The sequence below is a fragment of the Callospermophilus lateralis genome, chromosome 16 (genome assembly GCF_048772815.1).
Source record: "Callospermophilus lateralis isolate mCalLat2 chromosome 16, mCalLat2.hap1, whole genome shotgun sequence".
In the NCBI taxonomy this organism is placed as follows: Eukaryota; Metazoa; Chordata; class Mammalia; order Rodentia; family Sciuridae; genus Callospermophilus; species Callospermophilus lateralis.
This window is the reverse complement of record NC_135320.1, coordinates 55,717,129-55,739,180: the sequence shown is the minus strand read 5'-3', so window position 1 is coordinate 55,739,180 and position 22,052 is coordinate 55,717,129. Positions and strand designations below refer to the sequence as shown.

The window sequence follows — 22,052 nt, the reverse complement described above, 5'->3', positions numbered from 1 at the left end:
ACACGATATTGCTGTATATTTCATTAATATTTCTTTTTTTACCTAACTGAACAAATGACACTACAGTTTTGTACCCTAATGCATGTCAATTCTTTTGCTAGCTTTTGGAAAATTCTTCAAGTTTAGTGGTACTATACCTCAGTTTTATCAGGTGTTCTTTAAAATCACCTGGAAATACTGAGGTTGTGTTTCACTGAACACAAGCTTCATGAATGCTATACAGAACTTAAATGACTAGGAATGAAAAAGACAAGTGGTCCATTGTGTGTTTGATAAGCTGATATGGGACAGAGATTCTTTTCACTGTTGTGTCAGTTTATCAAACCCATACCTGGATGACAGTCAATTCAATGACAGGAAAATAGAATACTAGAGTACAAATCATGGGTTCCTTCAGAGAAGCTATGTATTCAATAATATACCAATACTACATACATATGTAGATAACGTTTCCCCGAGTAAATGTGGCAATAAATAAAATGAATAGAAACTGGTTTAAAAGTTCATGATATAACCCAATTTATTAAGGTTTACACTAGAAATTTAATGAATGGAGGTTTTTATTCTTCTCATATCACATTCAGAGATTTACATGAAAAAATACCATGAGTAGTGAATGAAAATTGATAGATAATAAGGTATGGTCAAGTAAAGTTTAAAGAAAACAAGTTTTCACAACCTAAAAAATTGATATTGACATTTAGTTACATAAAATTTCTCCTATCCTTGCAAAAGTCAGAATAGTAGTTATCTTTGGCATATTACTGGCTGGGATGGGTATGAAGGTTTCTGTGTTTCCAGGTTGTGATAATGTGGCTGCATACATATGTATAAATTCATCAAACTATATACAAATGACTAATATATTTTCCTATATATAACTAAAAATAAAAGGAAACAAAATGAAAAAAGTGCAAGCCAGAAAAAAATTTGCTGACAATACTGAAATATTTTTACAATCAGAGTCCTATTTTTCATCACCTCTGTGAATGTGGGATACTCTTCTGGTATCTGTTTTTGCTTCAAGATCAAAGTGAGAAATTATGGGGTAAGAAAAGTTTTTCAGATTAAGGAACTGCCTGTCTTCAACACAAATGATACAAGGTCTCCAAACAGATTTTTTACAGTGTGTAAAACAGGTAAGTCTTTACAGAATGTAAAACAGGTAAATTGTAGTGTTTATTGTAGGATGGTAACCTCTGTGGGCACAGAATAAAATGTGAGATTAAGTTAAGTAGGTGTGTTTAGGAGCTACTATTTAACATAGGGTTTTAGAAAATAATTAACTGCTCCCTTGCAAAAACTACAATATTTTTAGTAGCAGCATTTTACTTTACTAGTTGTTAGCAGGTACTTTTATATAATGTATATAGGTAATTTATTATTAATCATATATATTAAATGTATGTATACATGCTTGCTTTATAAATTTCATTCAAATTAGTTACTATACTGGTGGTGGGGATAAGAAGTATTTAGATGAAAATGGATACTAGTCAAAAAAGAGTAAATTGGAACTTTCTCAAAATGGAACTACCAAATCTTACCCTGTACCTTACATTTACAAATTCTCTATTTGATCTTTAAGAAGTTTAGAATTCAAATAAAACAAATAAATATAAATATCTATTGATCTATCCACCTACCCATCATCCATGCATACATTCTATTTAATCCTTTTAGGGTGATTAGTAACTTACACTATATGAATAACTATAGGCATAAACATACAAGGTACTCTTTAGATATAATATTCAATCATTAATATTAGTGGGGGAAATGTATTTCCTCTTTTACATCAGACACTCAGAGAGCAACACAATGTTTTAGTATTTTTTAAAGAGTTGTTTTATATGCCAGCAGTTATAGTAAAAAACAACTATACTCCAGATACTCTGAAAAATTTAAAAAATTTTCATTTCTTATCTTTTAAGATATATTTTAAAGATAAACTATGCCTTCCTCTCACTTGTCTTTATGCCTAAATGTTTTTAAATTAATTTTTAAAAATTTATATATGACAGCAGAATGCATTACAATTCTTATTACACATATAGAGCACAATTTTTCATATCTCTGGTTGTATATTCACAGCAATTCAAGTCTTCATACATGTACTTTTGATAATAATGTCCATCACATTCCATCATCATTTCTAACCGCATGCACCCTTCCTTCCCCTCCCACCCATCTACCCTATCTAGAGTTTGTCTTTAGATAATAAATTCATATGATAATCAGGAATTGATAGAATAAGGTATTACATGTCCACTGTACTTTATAGAGCCCAAATGTTTTTGTAATAAGTAGAAGATAGATTTTCTATAAAAAACTGATATGAACCCAAACATTCTATCATTCTCTAGCTTCTTTACAATATGAATGTCTAGAGGAAAGTATAAAAAAATTAATAAAAGGGTAAAATACATTTTTAAAACATTCCACAATTTATACAGTAGAACTTATAGTCATTTTTAACACTGTTTTTGAGGTAGCTTTTGGCAGCAAACAGAACCATACTCAAGGAAACTTACATCCTGCTACAGGAAGCCACAAAAGACACAGTTAGTTTGGTGACGGCCAAGTGTAAATCCAAAGCCTACAAGTAGATCAGTTGAGGAATGCTACAAAGACTAAAACTATGCCAATACCATTTTCAAACAAAGCTTTGAGGCAAGCTATGCTAAATACCTACTCCTCCAATCTCTGTGACTTGCTAAAAGGGGGTTATTTAAAACTAGCACTAAGTATTATAGGATTAGGATCATAACATTACTAGATATGAAATATACCTTGCCAAAAGCCAACACAATGGTTATTTTGAGAACATTTTTTACATAAAGAGTATTAGGAAGAAATTCAAGGTTGGGAGAAGGGAGTAGAACATAATTTTGTGGGGATTTGTAGAATTTAATCTTAACCTTGTATCTGGAAACTACAGCTCAGTGTTAAAGTAGATGATAAGCCAGATTTTAGGAGAAACCATAAAAACAAAACAAAAAAGAGTCATAACTTGAGCTACATTCATCAGGAATAAAGAAAGATTATATTAACACTTCCAGAAAAAAACGCTTTTCTTGTTTCTAAATAAACATAATTTGTTGAATTATACATACATTATTGTTAATGGTGTTATATTAATTTATGAAAGAATGTTAGTCTTGACTATGAATTTCTATTGTGCTTCAACTCTCAAATACTGAAGCATATGTGCAGTAAAATTGACTTAATCTTTTTAAAATTTTTTTTTAGTTGTAGTTGGACACCATACCTTTATTTTATTTATTTATTTTTATGTGGTGCTGATGATCGAACCCAGTACCTTGCAATGCCAGGTAAGCACTCAACCACTGAGCCACAACCCTAGCCCCTAGACATAATACCTTTTTACTTTTATTTATATGTGGTGCTGAGGATCAAACCCAGTGCCAACACATGTGATAGGCAAGTGCTATACCACTGAGCCACAACCCCAGCCCAAGTTAATCTTCATCATGAATTTCATTGGTCTTATCAATCTAATGTTACTTCATACTGAGAACATTAAACCTTTGAAGCTTCAGATTGAGCATTATAAAATTTGCTGAGATTATATACAACAGAAGAAATGAAGATGTGAATCAAACAACTCTCACAAATGAATACTGGATTGCCTCACGGTTCATCAAAGTGTATTAATTATATCACCTTGAACAAAATAGTTAATTCCAGATTTTCAGTAAAGCATGTTTTTTTAAATTCTCAGTAAACTGAGTATACCCCAAAGTAAATAAAAAGTCATATTTTACAGTAGTTTATTAAAAAAAAAACCTTTGCTAACTTTGATAAAATAGTAAAGCTTCCATTTAGGAAACATGTATTTTTACATTTTGCTTTAAACATTTATGCTACAGGTCATGAAGTAAATTTTTGCAATGAAAGTTACAAGTTTGTTTCTCAAAAGACCTGTTTTTCCACTCATTCTTTGATTGATGGTGTCACATGAAGTTCACAGAGAGAAAGAGAGAGGACAACCACTGTTGCAAAGTTGTTCATAAAAAAGCAATAAGCAGCTGGAAAACAAATTCTGTATGTATTTCTGGAAGAATTCTACCATAGAAAGTCTTCTAAGGGTGAAAAGTGAATTCGTTATTTCACAACCTTTTATAACACTTTATAAGGGAAATGCAAGGATTAAACTGCCCCAGAATAGGGTACACCTTTTTGAAGCCTCACTTATGAAAGATATTTTTAATAAGGTTGCCAAAATCACCAAGGGTTTTTCATATAATGTATGTAGAAATTTTTTAAGAGAATGAAATTGTCTAAGGGAGAAAACTGAAACCCAATACCAGATACAAGTGTATTAAGTACTGAACAAAATAGAAAGGATTAGGAAATGTCTGCAAAAAAGAAATGAATGAAAAATCTAATGATTGGCAAATTTTTAAAGAGCTATAGAATACATTAGTCACAGATAAAATCCCAGAAGGGACATCAGAAGATCCACAAATTTTTATGGCATGAACAAAAAACTGCACACAGGAGTTTGCAAATGTCCAATTACAAGAAAGATATAGCTTTCTTAAGTAAAAGATGAAAGTTAAGAAGCTTCTAATTAAAAAATATTACAAAAGGAAAACAGGTTTTAGTATTTACAATTGTTTAATAAATAATTTCATATAATTTCCCATAATATTTTTTTATAATACTAGTTTATTTTTAAAATTTACTAGAGTGTGTATTAAAACCTTTTGTGAACTTCTAAACAACATGAAAGTGCAATGATGTAGGGAGTAAATGTCTAATCTTAAATGTCTTCCACATTTATCTAATTCTTTAACAGTTACTTTCAGATATGTAGCTTGAACTTGATAGTTCTTAATTATATAGAGGAGTTATTAGAAACATTCATAATATATTCATTCAACTTTAATATAAATTTGGAATATGAAAAATACATGTGAACAAATAATATAAATTAAATATTAAAGTTAACATTATTTTCAATATAAATTATAAAGCTAATTTGAGGAAAGGACTATGAGGAAATAGGACTATGAGGACTATGAGGAAATAAATTAACAAAATTAAGAGTTAATGTATCTCCTTTTGTCATTTTGAGATACAAATAGAATAATAAGCAATCTATGCTAAGGAAAAGAGAAGAGATTAATAAATATTTGTTTTATAATGATTTAAAAATATCTCCAATGAAATAAGAACAAAAAATACACTGACTTTATTAATCAGATAAATCTATGTTAATACTTATATCATGATTCATGCAAAGCACATAAAAATATGAGAAAAATCTTAATGACAAAATCATTAGCTAGGGAGCTGTTTTTGTTGTTGTTGATGATGATTTAATGCTATATTAAGCATATTCTGATGAAAATCCTTTTAAAATGGTTTATATGTTTAAGTGCTTCCAAGGACTAAGGAATATGAACATTATAGGAACGTGCCACCACACCAGGCTGAAAGGGACACTACTTCTAAGTAAAATGACTATAAAGGATTTTACCAAAGGAAATAAGGTTTAAATAAGGCACTCTAGGACAGATGTGATTCTTAAGAATTTTTTTTTAAGTACAAATACTGTTAGTTAGCCATGGTGGCAAGAGTATAGAAAGTTCAAGGCCAACCTTGTCAACTTAGTGAGACCTTATCCCAAAATAAAATATAAAAAAGGCTAGGTAGGATATAGCTCAGTGGTAAAATACCCCTGGATTCAATCCACAGTGCAACAAAACAAAATAAACAAAATGTCGAACTCTAAAGAAAAAAACATTTTAAGACCTATAACTCTGTCAATGTAAGGTTTGTCAAAACAAAAAGTCCTGAAAAGTTGAACTGGAAGAAAGCTATACTTCAGGAAAGTTGAAAATGTATACATAAACTAGAGTCACAAAAAGGAGTATACCTGAGCTAAACAAAATATTTAACTTATTTAAACAAAATATTTACCACTTTAAGGAAATGGTAAGATTTGAGGTACAGGATGAGGTCAGATCAGGGAGAAAGGTGCCTGTTGAGTTAAAAGACAGGGATTTTCTGTTGTTAAAAATTAAGCACTATGACAGGTGTTGAACATAGAGTTGAAATTATCAAATAATGTTTCAGAAGGGTATATTAAAGTTCAAACTCCTAAAATATTTGAATTCATACAGTAGTGTTGAATTGTGAATCACTTGGGTTTTGCAATTCAACTTGTAACAAAGTATACATTAGCTAGAATAATTTCAACTTCTAGGCAATGAGGTTTTCACACAAAAAAAAAAAAGACAGGAAGCTGGGAGAAGTGACACATGTCTGTACTTTTCGTGAATCGAGAGCCTGGGGCAGGAGGATTGCAAATTTGAGGCCAGACTGGCAACTTAAGGAGCTCCTGTTTCAAAATAAAAACGTTCTGGGGAGGGGCTGGGTTGTAGTTCAGTGGTAGAGCGCTTGCCTTGCATGTGTGAGGCACTGGGTTCGATTGCCAGAACCACATAAACATAAATAAACAAAATAAAGATATTGTGTCCATCTACAACTAAAAAAAATATTTTAACAAAAAGGTCTGGGGATGTGGCTCAGAGGTAGAGCACCCCTGGGTTCAATTCCCAATACTGGAAAAAAAAAGGGCATAGGTAGTATAAATATTATAAATCCAGTGTAATTTTCCTGTAACAGTTACAGCATAAAATGGCTTAAAGCTTTCACTGAAATATGTTTCTATTATTCAACTGAAACAATGATTAATACTAGAGCTAGAGATGATAATATACTGGATACTATATAATGTAAACTGTCTAAAAATTATATGTAAATCATTTAGATGGGAACCATAACCAAATTTATTAAATTTTTAATATGCTTAAAGTACAAACATACTTAAGCACTTTAATCTTTCTTGTTCATAATCTCTATTAATTTCCTTATATTAGCCTAAAAAAGAACACCTTTAGCATAGGTAATTTTGGAAAATCTGCCAGTACAGTCTTTTTCCATCTTTCTCTTTTTGCTTGAGGTAAGAAATTGAACAATTTCTCAGGAGAAACAGTTGTATAAAATAAAAGAAAAACTATCAGGCCAGACTGTCTAAATAATTATGGTGTAAGTGAAGAAATGAATGAACATATCAAAGAATAAGAGAATCTCAGTTTGAATTAAAAGGATACAGATGATCACGTCCAGAAGCTGGCAACTGTAAACTAGGTAGATTAGTAGACTAGGGGAAGAGCCGAAAACAACATACACCTGGACTAAACATTGCATGAAGACTAAATAAATAACATGTTACATATGTCTTGTTGTTTTCTAGTGGATCGATCAGATTTTTTTGAGAGTAATAATGTACACATGAACATAAGGTATTAGTAAGCTAATAAAAGTATTTTATTATTATTTTACATTTCTTCAGTCATGGATTCCAAAGTAAACAACCACTATCAAATGGAAACGTGTAGAAACTATGACGTTAAAAGGAATTCACTAAAGGGTAAACTTGTTCAGGAGTGAGAAAGCCTAGAATGAAGGAAACTCAATTTTTATTATGGAATGTTCCACATTTATTATTAAAAATTGTTTGGCATTAATTAAAAATGCATTTTTAAAAAACCTCTCTATTTAAAATGTTTGGAAATCACTGGTCTAATCTTTGGCTTTCTACATAAATGTAGTCCCCCAAACAGCATGTAACAGTACAACCCAGTATCAGTATCATCACTATTACCCAGGGGGCTTGTTAGAAATGTAGAATTTCAGGCCTCATCCCCAGATTTCCTAAGTCAAAATTTGCATTTTAACAAGATTCCCAGATGACTTGTATTCACATTAAGTTTAAGAAGCACTGATTTTATCCAACAGAAATCATAACCCCCTTTAGGCTGTCTAAGTGATTGATAAGCATCTGGTGCCTCAAAAATAGAGAGCTCACTACCTCCTGATATAGTCATTTTCACAAATAAACTCCTGATTTCCACTTGCCCAACCCCCAAACCAAATCCTCCTACAATTTTCCTTCCCTCAGTTAATTTTGTCATTCCAGTTGTTTAAGTCACACAAGTGAATTACCCTTATTACAAGTGAATAACACTCCATGTGTGTTTCATCTGCAAATTCTCTTGGCTCTATCACTAAACTATCTCCAGAATCTGACCATTTCTCATCATCTTCACAGTCACCACCCTGGGCCAAGCTGTCATAGTCTTCGGCAAGGATTATTGCACTAGCACAAACCCCTGCCCTTCATTGCCCCAGCCTATTATTCTTCACATGTCAGCTTGAGTAATCTGCCTAAATACAAACTGGATCATATTCCTTCTGTGCTCAAACTCTCGGAGGATTTACTATTTGATGAGGAAATCACTTCTCAATAATAAAAAGAATTTCATATCACACAGTTAACTCAAGTAGCAAAAATATCCTTAACAAGTCTATTTTAGTGTTGAATGTCATTTATTCTTCTGAACTGCGACTTTTTAAAAAAAAACATAACCTCTCTTCAAAAAATGTGTATCTTTAGTACCTGTTGATGACCCCGTCATTTATTTCCGCAAGCAGATATTCAGTAAATAACAAGAAACATTAATTAAAATATCTTTTGTGTGTGGATGGTTTTCCCATCACAATCAAAACTTTCTCAAATAGCCAAAGTCCTCACAACAGCCTATGATTCCTCCACATTTTTTTTCCTCACAGCCTATGAAACTTCCCTAGCACACACTGCTTTATTTTATACATTCACACCACTAGATTCGTATATACATTCTTGCTCCAGGATCCTGTGCTTTCTCAGTAAGGTGCCCTCTGAGCCACACTGAAACCTGTAACTACACACTCCCCTTACCTGCTTTGTTCCCTACAAAACACATACTGCATTCTAATACATAATGTAACTTGTTTGTTAATTTTCAACTGTCTTGCTCCCTCATTAGACTATGTTCAATAATGTTTGCCTAATATCTAGAAGTGAGCCTGATGGAAATAAGACTCCCAATAAATAATTGTTGAATGAACAAATAATGAATAGATCCAGGCATTATTAGACTTTCACATTTTGAAAGATCTTCATTCTATTGAACTATAATTAGTGTCATTAAATCTGCTGATTTATTGATCCTAGGCCTGTTCTCAGCTTTAAAAGGCATGAAACTACTCCCTATAACACATGATAGGCCACATATTTAAAGAAGGGAATCATGTTACCTAGGAATTTCTCTTCTTCGAATTTAAGGTCTTCAGTTATTCCAGTGTTACTACTGTTCCTTCAAAGTTAGAAAATCTTTTTTTTTAAATTTCTGTTTCAGATTTCTCTTTCTTTTTTTTTTAAATAATCAAAATGTCAACATTTCTTAAAGATAAAAACTTCTCTCTCAAGGGAGTATTGCCTTAGGCCTCGAATTTTCCTTTGGGGGAGGCAGAAGAGGTTGCATCCTCCCTTTCTTCCCTCAGCCTCCTCCCATAGCTGATCAGGGAGGAGTCTCTAATGTTCAGTAATTGGTCATGGCATGCCCAGCTGCAGTTTTCTTTGCATGTGGTTTGCTTGGATTGAATACACAGTAATGGGCTTCTTGAATCACTAATTGATGATTCAATTTTGGAAATCTCAAAAATTATCTCTTTATTTCTTTTTTTCCAAACTTTCTTCTATTTCTGTACTCATTATACAAGTTATATCTTTTGACAGTGCCTGGTATGTCCTTCAGTTTGTTCTGTTTCCTTTTTCCTTTCCTTCTTTTCCATTCCTTGTTCTACTCGGTGCTTCAGTTTGGATAATTTATATTCATCTATCTCCAAGTTGACTCCTTTTATCTTCTGCTTTGTCCATCTGCAGTTAAGCCTCCCCAGTGAGTCCTTACACTTCAGATACTGAATGTTTTTTTAGTTTTAGGATATTTAGAAGATAGAATTTATATTTCTAAAATCCTCTATTTTTGATATTTTTTCTTTAAAATAATGCTACCAATTATTTCAAATGCCTGTCTACTAATTCCAATTTCTAAGTCACCAATTGGTCTTTTTCTTTTAGCTAATTTGTTTCCTGATAATGAATCATTTTTCCTGCTTCTTGGATATCTTACAATTTTTAAAAACATGTATCAAATACCATTTATTTAAAAAAAAATTAAGAGCTGGGTGCAGTGGTATACACTTGTAATCTCAGCAACTCGGGAGGCTGAGGCAAGAGAATCTTGAGTTCAAAGCAAGCCTCAGCAAAAGTCAGGCGATAAGCAACTCAGAAAGACCCCATCTCTAAATAATAAACACAAAATAGGGCTGGGGATGAGGCTTAATGGTTAACTTCCTCTGAGTTCAATCCATGGTACACTCCCTCCTCCAAGAAACATTAAGGACACTAAAGTCATCATTATTTGTCCCATTACCACCCATAGAAGGCATACCTTTCCTGCCAAGCAGATTAGATAAAGAGTGGATATATTTTATCCAATCAGGAACTGAGCTGGATTGTCAACTTTAGGTGTATTCAATTCAGATTGATTTCAAATATCTCAAGGACAAGACATAGCTAGTGTTTATGTAGGTGTCTTCCTATATTGTGGCCCCATTCAATGGAAATATAAAACAAATTGCAAATGTGAGTAATCTATAAAATCAAAATTTTCAAATGCCAACAGAGAAAAAAAACTTAAATGCAAAAAGTTGTTAGAGTATTTCACTCAATATACCTATAATACTATTATAGCAATTAACAGTGAATATATAGAATATTGAGGTATTTTAGTTTTTCTCATACATTTTCAAATTTTGCTGTATATTTTATGCTTATAAAACACCTTAATTTTGACTAGCCACAATTTAAAGGCAGAATAGCCCCATATGGCTAGTGGCTACTGTACTGGACAGTATGTCTCGAGTGTGGCTTTCTCTTTAAGGAATATAAAACCTAGAGAGATTCCATTTCTTTTTGCCAGCACACCCTCCCAGAAAATATACTGTGAAGGACTAGCTGTATGTCTGAACCTCTTCATGATGCAAATTGTTACTCTTGCCCACATGATTGATAAATGCCCCCTGGTTTCTCCTTCTGCAACAGAATCCCTCTACATATACACAGAGAGTCAAATACTAGAAGAGTTGAAAAGAACACTCCACCTTCACCTGTCTAGGAAGCGAAATTCCCTCTCTGCAATTAATGCCATTGGACCACTTGATGATATCAATCTATGACATTTTTCTAAAATGAGCTTTATTGAGACATAATTGATATCCCACAAAATTGAACCATTTAAGGTGGATTTTGTATATTCTCACTGTGCTCTTGCTATGCACAGCTCATTATATTACTAATATCTAATTCCAGAACATCTTCCTCACCTCCAAAAGAAATCCGATGCCCATTAGTCGTCACTCTCCTCTCCCTTTCAACTTCTAGAAAGTGCGATCCTACTTTCAGTTTCTATGGATTTATTTACTCTGGACATTTCATATAAATGGACTCGCAGTGGTTTTTTAAATCATTTTTCACTTTGCACAATGATTCCAAGGTTAAGTCATGTTATGGCATAATTTAACACAATTCTGAAAGTTCTACCTGGCGATAACATCAGATCTCACAGGTTAGCATTAATCACACAAGACTGTTCATCTTCTTTTTAGATACCAATTGAAAAGCCTCAGGTTGTGATCTGTGCTTCTTATGTACTGCCTATAAACCAGGGTTGCTATATCCTGTTCTCCTCAGGTTTTATTAATTTACTAAAGCTGCTCATAGAACTGAAAGAAATAGCTTCTAAACATTACCTGTTTATTATAAGGGATATCACAAAGGATAAGGATAACAGCCAGATGGAAGAGATGCATAGGGCAAAGTATGTTGGAAGGGCTTGTATGGGTATATAACCACCCTCCAGGTACCCCTGTGCTCAGAAATCCAAAAGCTCACCCAAACTCTTTCTTTTGAGGATTTTACTGAGGCCTTGTTACATAAACATAATTTATTACAACAATGGTCATTGATGAAATCTCAACTTTCAGCCCTTCTCCTTTCCCTAGAGGCAGGGGAGGGAGACTTAAAATCTCAACTCTTTGATTATACCCTGGTCTTTCTTGTGACCAGTTGTTCCCCAGCCACCAGTCATCTTGCTAATATTAAAAAGGTAGTTTTATCACTCTGGAGATTTCAAGGGTTTTAGGAGTTATGGATCAGGAAATGGGGACAATTACCAAAGATATTTTTCATAATATCACAGGAACCTGATGCCATAAATGTTGTATTGAAAATGGGCATGGTGACATACATCTATAATCCCAGTGGCTTGGGAGGCTGAGCCAGGAGGATCTCGAGTTCAAAGCCAGCCTTAGCAACGGTGAGGTGCTTAGCAACGGTGAGGTGCTTAGCAACTCAATGAGACTGTGTCTAAATAAAATACAAAATAGAGCTGGGGATGTGGTTCAGTGGTCGAATGCCTCTGAGTTCAATCCCTAGTACAAAAAAAAAAAAAAAAAAAAAAAAGAGAGAGAGAGAGAGAAATGTTGTATTGGGTATAATCCTGAATGTGTGAAGGTAGAAAAAATACAGTATGGTTTTTTCTTATATCCCCTATAGTTTTAACTTCTCCACATTTGTTGTCTTTTTGATTACAGCCAACCTGATTGTTGTGGTTTTGATTTGGCATTTCTCTAATGACTAGTAGTGTTGAACATCTTAATATGTGCTTATTAGTCATTTTTACATTTTCATCTACATCTATTCAAATCCTTTGCCCATTTTAAAATTGGTTTCTTTTTTATCAGTGAGTCTTAAGAGTTCATTATGACAGGAGCCTCTTAACAGATATATGATTTGTAAATATTTTCACCCATTCTTTACATTTTTACTTTCTTGACAGAGAAAATGGAATAGCCACATAAAAGTTTGGAATTTTGATAAAGTCTTCTTTAGTTTTTCCTTTGTGCCTTCTGCTTTGGATGTCATGTTTAAGAAGCCATTCTCTAATCAAGATAACAAACATTTACTCCTAGTTGTTCTATAAGCATTAGGATGATGGATCTTATATCTAATCCCTAAGTTAATTTCTGGGTATGATCTAAGATCTCTAATGCCTGAATTAATTTCTGGTTATGATGGAGAAGGTGTTTTAATATAAAACACATTTCTTCCATAAAAAGTGATATTCAGTACTACAGAAACAATTAATTGAAATGACTATTGTTCACCAGTGAATTATCTTGGTACCTTTATAAAACACCAAGAAAAATTAATGTGATGGTTTATTTCTAATCTCCCAATTCTATTCACTGATCTAAATGTCTATCCTTATGCCAGTATCACGTACCTTGATTACTGTCACTTTGTCATAGTTTAAAGAAGTGTCTAGACCTCCAAATTTATCTACTTTCTATATTCATGGATCTGTCCATTCTGAATACTTCATACAATATACGAACTTTTACATTGGTCTATCGAGATTTCATTGTTAATAAATATCATAAGAGCAGTCCTAGGATGCAGGTCTTTTGGTGTTTGCACACCTGTTTAATCTGAGATACTTCTACTCTGATTACTTCATTCCAAAGAGGTTTCTAGTTTTGCTTTTTTTTTTTTTTGTACTAGGGGTTGAACCTAGGAAGACTTTACAACTAAGCTACATCCTCACACCACTTTTTTTTTTTTTTTTTTTTTTTTAGTTTTGAGATAGCGTCCTGTTAAGTGGTTGAAACTGTCCTCGACCTTTCGATGGCATCATGCCCTCACCCTCTTTTCATGTTGATACAGTATTTCAATGAGATCTTGAAATGTTTTCATGAACTCCTATGTGAATACTTTCTATAGTTTAGTTATTATTTTTTTTTGGGGGGGGGGTTGGGCACTCAAGCACACTAGCCCTATTTTGGCTCTTATTTAGAGATAAATAAGTTGCTTAGTGCCTTGACATTGCTGAGGCTGGCTTTGAACTTGAGATCCTTGTGGCTCAGCCTCCCAAGACACTGGCATTATAGGCATGTACCACCACACTGGGCTATAGATTGGTTATTTAGAAAAGACTTTGGAATGTGAACTTTCAAGGGAAAACTATTGAGTTTGGCATACAATACCCAGAATTTTATGTTTGACTTTCTAACATATATTTCTAACCAGGGACTACAGCAGCATTTCAGAGTTAGTATACATGTTTAGAATTCAATTTCTTCTCAGCCAGGAGAGCAGAAGGACTCATCCAAGAAGAAATGGGCAAGATGGGATAAAAGGAAGTTCTGAGAGACATTAACATTAAAGGGACTGTTTAGGAAGACCAGTAGGAAAATAGAAAAGAAGTGTCAGAGAGACAGAAAGAAAATGTAAAGGGATCATCTCCCAAAATACAAACTGAATTCCAAACAAGTAAGGATAAAAATTCATGTGAGATCTTGAAAGTGTTTCACTTTGTTAATAGTAATGGGATTTTTAAATATAAAATACATTTCTTCCATAAAAAGTAAAGCTGGCTGAGTGTGGTGGTACACATCTGTAATCCCAGTGGCTAGGGAGGCTGAAGCAGGAGGATCTCAAGTTCAAAGCCAGCATCAGCAACTTAGCAAGGCCCTAAGCAACTTAGTGAGACCCTGTCACAAAACATCAAAAAAGGGCTGGAATGTGGATCAGTGGTTAAGCACCCCTGGAACAAAAACAAAACAAAACAAAACAACAACAACAAAAACCCTGAAAAGCAAAGCTGGACTCTGAGCTCAATTTTTTCCTGCCTGAAGTGTGAAACAAACAAACAAACAAACAAAAAACACTGGACAGAATTTCTAAACCTTAGAGAATTAAAGAATTTGCACCCCAAATTTATGTTCTACTATAATTCTCTCCTTCAACTCTAAAGGAGTTAACAATAGTTATAAAACTTGGCTCTATCACCAATTGACTAGAGACAAATTTTTTGGATACATAGTTTTCTAATCTGTAAATACTAATGAAGATGGATCAGATAATTCCTAAGGTTTCTTTCAGTTCTGACATACTTAGATTTTATATAAGCATAACTATATAAAAACTCATTTAAGAGATGAATATTATAAGCTATACAGAAAAAATCAGCACAAGGAAAAGACCTGACATAAAATTCAAAGGAAGTATTCTCAACTCCGATATCAGAGAAACTTTAGAAATACAATTCTTCTATCAATGTAAAGTAAAATGAAATGTTACCATGTAGGTGGTAAATGTATTAACAAAATTAGAATCTTTTCCTAGGAACATTTATTGGAGAACAGTAGGAATTTACATTTTTAAAAAGTCAGACCCAACATCTGAAAAACAGACCAGCAGAAAGAATAAGATACTTGTTCATCTGTATTTCTGTGACTTTTCTCACTTGGTATTATGTATAACTGTTTATGTCTGCAGCAGTGCCAACTTCAGTACGAAGCATATATTATTTTTATCATGTTGATTACATATGTTCACCAGTTTAGTTGTCTATATATGCTTGGTGTGGTTTGCAAATTCTCAGTGACAAAGTCCAGAGCATGTCATTTTCACAGAGTTTACTGTGAAATTTCTCCTTAGAAGTTTTCTTTACTGTACAGCTTTGATCCATATGACATACACAGAACTATATTTCAAATAATAGCTTACATTTAAGTTAGGAAAATGTTACACTTTGATACAACTTGACTACAGTAGGATGCAGTAGTTCTAGAAAGGATGTCGTTTTCTTATGTGAATAGAGATTTGGTCAAATTTGAAGTCTGCTAGAATTTTCCAAGCTATACTTCTTTAGTTTTATGATGACTTGGTACTTATATTCTGTTATTCATCAACACTTCACAGAAATACTTGATTTGTCTGAATGAATTTAAAAACCCACAACTGAAGAAAATCAGAAAAACCTGGTATTAAATATCAAAAGATCCTGAATGAAAAATATTTCTACAGGCAGGCCACACTTAGCAAGTTTTATTGATCACTGAACTTTGCAGAAACTGTTGCAGAATAAACTTACTGGTAAATATCTTTCCTGAGGACAGATCGGCCAAGGGGATTGTCAGCCTGGGGAGCCATGGCAACAGAACCAATCTTCAAAACCACTGTGTCTTCCTTTGCTGCTTGGTTGACTGCAAGAGATGGACAAATATACTGTGGGTCTGTGCATAACTATATACGAGGAGAAATGTTTGAGGGAATGGAATACAGAAACATGAAGGCATGATCAATAGACGAAGAACAGCAAAAGTAAAAAATAATGTTGAATCTAAAAATATTTGATGCTTTTCTTAACTATTTTTTTCAGATCCCACTTTGATTAAAATACATGAAATAACAATGAAAAGACAAGCAACTCTACCCCAACATTAAATACATAATAATATTAAGTAATGCTGAAGTCATAGGTTTATCTAATATCATAATCTCATAAAATTCCATCTTTCTCCCAAGAGATTTTGAGTCCTAAGTTTTTAACACTCTATTATTGTCTACAGACCTATTAAAAGAAGACCTATTAAAAGATAAAAAATATCAGTGAAGTAACAAATGCTCAAAGACATTTTAATTTACACAATTAGTAATTAAAATTAAATACGAAATGCACTCTCACACACATATAGTATAGCACCTTACACTCTAAAAAGTCAGAAAATCCAAGAGAATTATGATGGCTGTAATATAGAAGATGAAAAAGAGCAACTAGTTATTTAACATGAGACGACATTTCAACTTGTTATGTTAGGCATAAATTATTTTAATTTTAATGATTTCTACTGTGCAAGTGTTTGAGAAATAGTAACATCACACTCGTTTAAAACTTCAACCTCCTAATCTCAGAAATATAAAAAAGTAAATGGATACATGAATTCTAATTCTTTGTACTGAATAAAAAATATCATTTCACCTCATCTCATGAAATTCAACACTTTTCTCACTGGATTCAATGAGTTCTCTAAGGACTATCTGGGATGGATAGGGGTTCTTGATGGACTTAGTCATTAAACTTAACTATTTTCCAACAGACAACTTCACCATAGTAGATTTAAACATTATTTAAATTTGTTAATGTTATATAAATTTTAAGTTTTAGAAGCAAAAATTTATTGAGACTTATAATTTCTCTGAAGGAACTATCATCTGCTGCAAACAGAATAAAAAAGGAACGGCTGTAAGACTTCAGGAATATTCTGAACAGAACATGCCTTACAAAAGCATACAATCCATATTTCCCAAACTGTGGTGCCCAAGGAATGCAAAAGCAAGGAGATTATTTCCAGCTGCTTCGCAGTACACTTGGTAAGGTCTGACTTAAATTAGTCCAAAAAAAGAAAGTTGAAATTAAGAAAATCAGAAAAAATAAGAAGAAAGATATTCAGCAAGGAAAAAAAGGAGCCAGAATAAGATGACAATAAAGGAAATGGAAGTAAGTAAAACAGTAGAGAGGTTAGGAGGTGGGAGGATAGCAAAAGGAAGAAAAAGAGATGAACTATCATCATAAATATTAGCATGTGGATGCTACAGTCACGATAATATTTTTCAATGTCCAATGCAAAGAAAGATCAAACAAAACTACTTCTTATGCAGCTGCAGTATTTTCAAATGTCTCGAGGTCTGTCTTGATTATAGGTCCTCATACAATGAACATTGTTTACATTTCACAGATCTTGCATTTTATGCCAAGCTTATCAAATAGTTCCATGTGGGTAAAAACTTCTGATTAAGCAGCAGGCAACAATTAAATCAATAAATAGTAATCCTGGAGAATAGACCATTCCTCAAAAGTGCAATTAGTGTACTTGCTAACTGTTCTTCCAGGCTACAGATACTACTTACCACATGAAGTCTGAATTGTAACAGAAACACTGCAGTAAATGAGGTACATATGGAAGAAAAATGACGTACTTGGTGTTACATACAAAGCCAGATCCGAGAACAAAATTCTGTTTCTGTTAGAGCCAAAAGTGTTCTCTGTAAATTATACTATGAAGTTATTTTATACACACACACATATATACACAAACAACACACACTTGCATGTACACACACAAAGGCACACATCTATGTATGGGTGTACGTGTATAAAGGCATTCAATAGATATTATTCATAAATAAGATTAAAATAGGATTTTATTAAAATATTCAGCTTATCAAAATACTTCATTGATACATAAACAAAAATCAAAAATGTACTTATTCAAGACAATGCCTTGAGTCATTTTTTCAGTTTCTTTATAGCTAGAAAATAAGAAAAACAAACAAGCTTCCCTTTTTTGGTTTATTTCACTTGCATTTAATAGTTGGGCCAATGAGGGAATGTTTTCTCTTAAAGCATTTTCAATGTGAAAATAAACACCTTCTTTCTTTAAATGTATTTTAAAAAACTGAGCCTAATGAGGAACTTATCACCATAGAAGACACACTAGATCCAAAACACAGTCCTCTATTCTAAAATAAAAAGTTTAAGCTGGAAGTGAAACACCTGTAGATCTAGAATCTTGATAATAATTGCACATAATGCAAACAATATTGAGGTTGAAACCAGATTTTCAATATCACTTCTCTAAATTATTATTATGTTAAATATATTTTCATCATTAATTAAATTTCAAACATAATTTAAAAGTTTTATATTAACATACCAATAGTTCTAAATCTAAAAGATTTTATCCTTTTGGGAGACATGTATGTGTATGCATGCCGATGCATAGATGTTTAAAAGTATGTAGCAAATAAATAGAATATAAACAACTATGAAATCCTGAGCTTGCATCAGTAATCAAAAGTTTAGATAAAGGGGATATGGTTGTAGCTCCGTGATAGAGCACATGGCTAGCACATGTGAGGTACTGGGTTCAATCCTCAGTACCACATAAAAGTAAAATAAAGGTATTGTGTTCACCTACAACTGAAAAAAAAGTTTAGTTTCATGCAATTGCAGATAATGTAAGACTATTGTTTACAAGTACTTTTTTAAAAAATATTTTTTAGTTGTAAATGGACCTTTATTTTATTTATTTATATGAGTGCTGAGAATTGAACCCAGTGCCTCACACATGCTAGGGAAGTATTCTACCACTGAGCCACGATCCCAGACCCATGACTATTCTTTTTAAAGTCAAACATGAAATGAAAGTGTTTGAAGAATTTAACTTTTTTTTTAAGATTCTCAATATAAATATTAAATATAAAAAAACATCTAAAGTTTCAAGAGTATTTGAAATTGTCACTGTGTAATGCCATAGCTTTATAAAGCCATAACTATTATGAGAGCCCTACAGAAAGTCATTAACAAAAAGTTTCAATTAGTTAGTGCCATGTTAGCAGTTAAGACAGAAGATTGAATACATGTGCAATCTAATGAACATTATGCATATTAAGGGAAAAATTAGTTTATGAATCATCTCTGGCCCAAGCTATTTATCACTATAAGCACAGATTACTCTGTGGTATTATTGTAATAAAATGTCTGTGGAAAGTATAGTGCAGTAATGTTTAGTTATACTATCACATGTTATGACAATTTATACATACATTCTCAATTTCTTTAATTTGATAAAAATATTATTCAAACTTTCTATCAAAACATTTCTATAATAAAATGAATAATATTCTCTTGATTCTATTTTATTAATCATTTAACAAATGATATTTATTCTAATGGCACTGCAGCTTCTTTCATGACTTCTACAGCTACATTATAGTCTAAAGATGTGTTAAATGGAAATATCCAATCCTCCACATAGAATATATTTAAAAATAATTTTTTTTCATTATTAGGAGTTGAACCCAGGATCCTACACATGCCAGGCCAATCCCTTCCACTGAGACACATCCACAGCCCTTTTTAGTTTTTAGGTTAAGAGTCTTACTAAATTGCTCAGGCTGACCCCAAACTTGCCATCCTCTTGCCTCAGTCTTCTGAGACGCTGGGATTACAAGCATGAATGACAGCACACAGGGCCTTTTCTAAAAAAAAATTTTTTTTCTATAATTTAAAATGGTTAAAAGTAGTGAATAGCCTATCAATTTTACATAAATGAAAAAATTTCCATTTCCATTTTCATGGATGAAATATGTGCATATGAATTAAGAGTAGCAATGGAAAGAGATGAAGTATCAAAAAATCAACAAAATATACAAATCTTTCAATATTTGGCAAGCATTTTTATATTTCTATTCTCAGGACAAGCCCATGACCATTTATAGCATTTCAGCTAAATATGAACATAGGTATAAGTGTAAATACATATATATGTGTACAGATACACATAGAGATGCACACACAGAGGACATAAACCAAAAGGTAAAGATAATTACAATACATATGCTAGAAAAAAGGCTCAATACACATAAAGGTATTATTATTATTATTAATGGCAAAAAGATGTAATATCTCTTAGCAATTTAAAGGCATGTACCTTTTGATCTATCCTTTTTCTAGAAATTTATTCAATAGGTATGCAAACTATAAAAATTACCAATACTTAAATGTTGTATATATGACAAAAATATTCATATAGCAAAGGATTTATCTAAAATTACATAGAAAAAAATGTGAGAGATTACATATTCTAAAGATATCCACATCCTCATCTCATATGGTCTTATTTAAGGAGACATTAGGAACTACTTAGACATTGGAACCCTGGAATTATACAATAAAAACCTCACCACAACTGACACCAAAAAAGGGGGGGGGGACAAAAAAAGTTTAAAAATAACAAGGCCAAAATCCAGAATTATTTTTGCAGTTACAATTAATTTATAATTTTACTAGTTATACCAGTCCAATGAAAATTTAAAACCAACAAAAATTAAAATTATGTGATATGTAGCATTAGTTACTGATTAGAACATAATAAGTAAAAAACAAAAGACAAAATTAAATAAAACAAAAAAATACATAGAGGAAATAAAGTTGGTTTCTTTCCTTTACTCAAATATTCCTATTCCTATTCCTTCTGACATGTACACAACTGTAACAATGAAGTACATAACCTGTTTCAATAAGCCTTGGGTAAGTATCACAGAAAAATAAAACTGGAGTTAAACTATGAACTTCTGACCTCTGCCTCACCACGAAATGCCCAGCACAGAGGGGCACAACTGCTAGGATTGGGGTTCCATGCTTTTCCTGCTGACACTCACATGTCAGAGAATAGAATAAATTCTGCTGTATTTAAACTGCCACACAGATTGGTGGTACCTCAAAAATATAGATTTTAAACATAGAATTATCATATGATCCAAAAATTCCTCTCTTGAGTATAAGCCTACAAGAACTGAAAACAAGGATTCCCACAGACACTTGAATCTCAGTGTTCATAGCAGAATTACTCACATTAGCCAACAAAAAGGTAGGAATGACCCAAGTGTTCAACAGATGGATGGATAAACAAAATGTGATATATATCCATACAAAACAATATGATTTAAGCACAAAAGAAATGACATTCTCATATATGTTACAAATTAGGTAAAGCCTGAAAACATTATGATAACAAGGTAGACTTAAAAAAGAAAAATATATGATTCCATTTCTTTAAATCTCCAGATTTGGCAAAACCACAGAGACAGAAAATAGATTAGAGGTGATCAGGGATTTCGGAAGTTACTGCTTAATGATTACAGACCTTCATCTTGTGGTGGCAAAAACATTTTGGAAATGGATAGTGGTAATGATTGCCCAAAATGTAGATGTAATTAATATGATGAAATTATTCACTTAATAATGGTTAACATACATTTTATCTTATGTATATTTTAACACACACACACACACACACACACACCAAAAAAAAAAAAAAAAAAAAAAAAAAAAAACAGAGGGGAAAAATGGTTTACAAATCAACGGCCAAGACTTTTTATAGTTATTTACAGGCAAACTCTGCCTTGGAAGGTAACATTAATCATTATAAATAAGTTCCTTCTAAAGATGACCATGTCAGAGAGGTGACAAATACTGACATGGACGGTGAAAAAAAGTTGGTCATGTAGGTATCTTGCACACACAAACTCATTTACATGAGCTCCACAATGAAGATCTAACTGAAGCAAAAGAGCAGTTTATAGTGAAAATGTCTTCTTGAACACTGTAAAACATTGAAGATTTTAAAGAATTATTCAGTACATCACATTAACTATATAA

General features: G+C 32.5%; 1 protein-coding gene across 3 annotated transcripts in view; it reads right to left on the bottom strand.

Annotated features, from left to right (window-relative positions):
* Positions 1-22,052, bottom strand: part of Vps13b (vacuolar protein sorting 13 homolog B) — a 736,334-nt gene that overhangs the window by 277,562 nt on the left and 436,720 nt on the right. For all 3 annotated transcript variants that reach the window (XM_076835849.2, XM_076835851.2, XM_076835850.2), the window contains exon 30: positions 15,921-16,032. In XM_076835849.2, the coding sequence (XP_076691964.2) occupies positions 15,921-16,032 (112 nt within the window). The remainder of the gene's footprint in view (positions 1-15,920; positions 16,033-22,052) is intronic.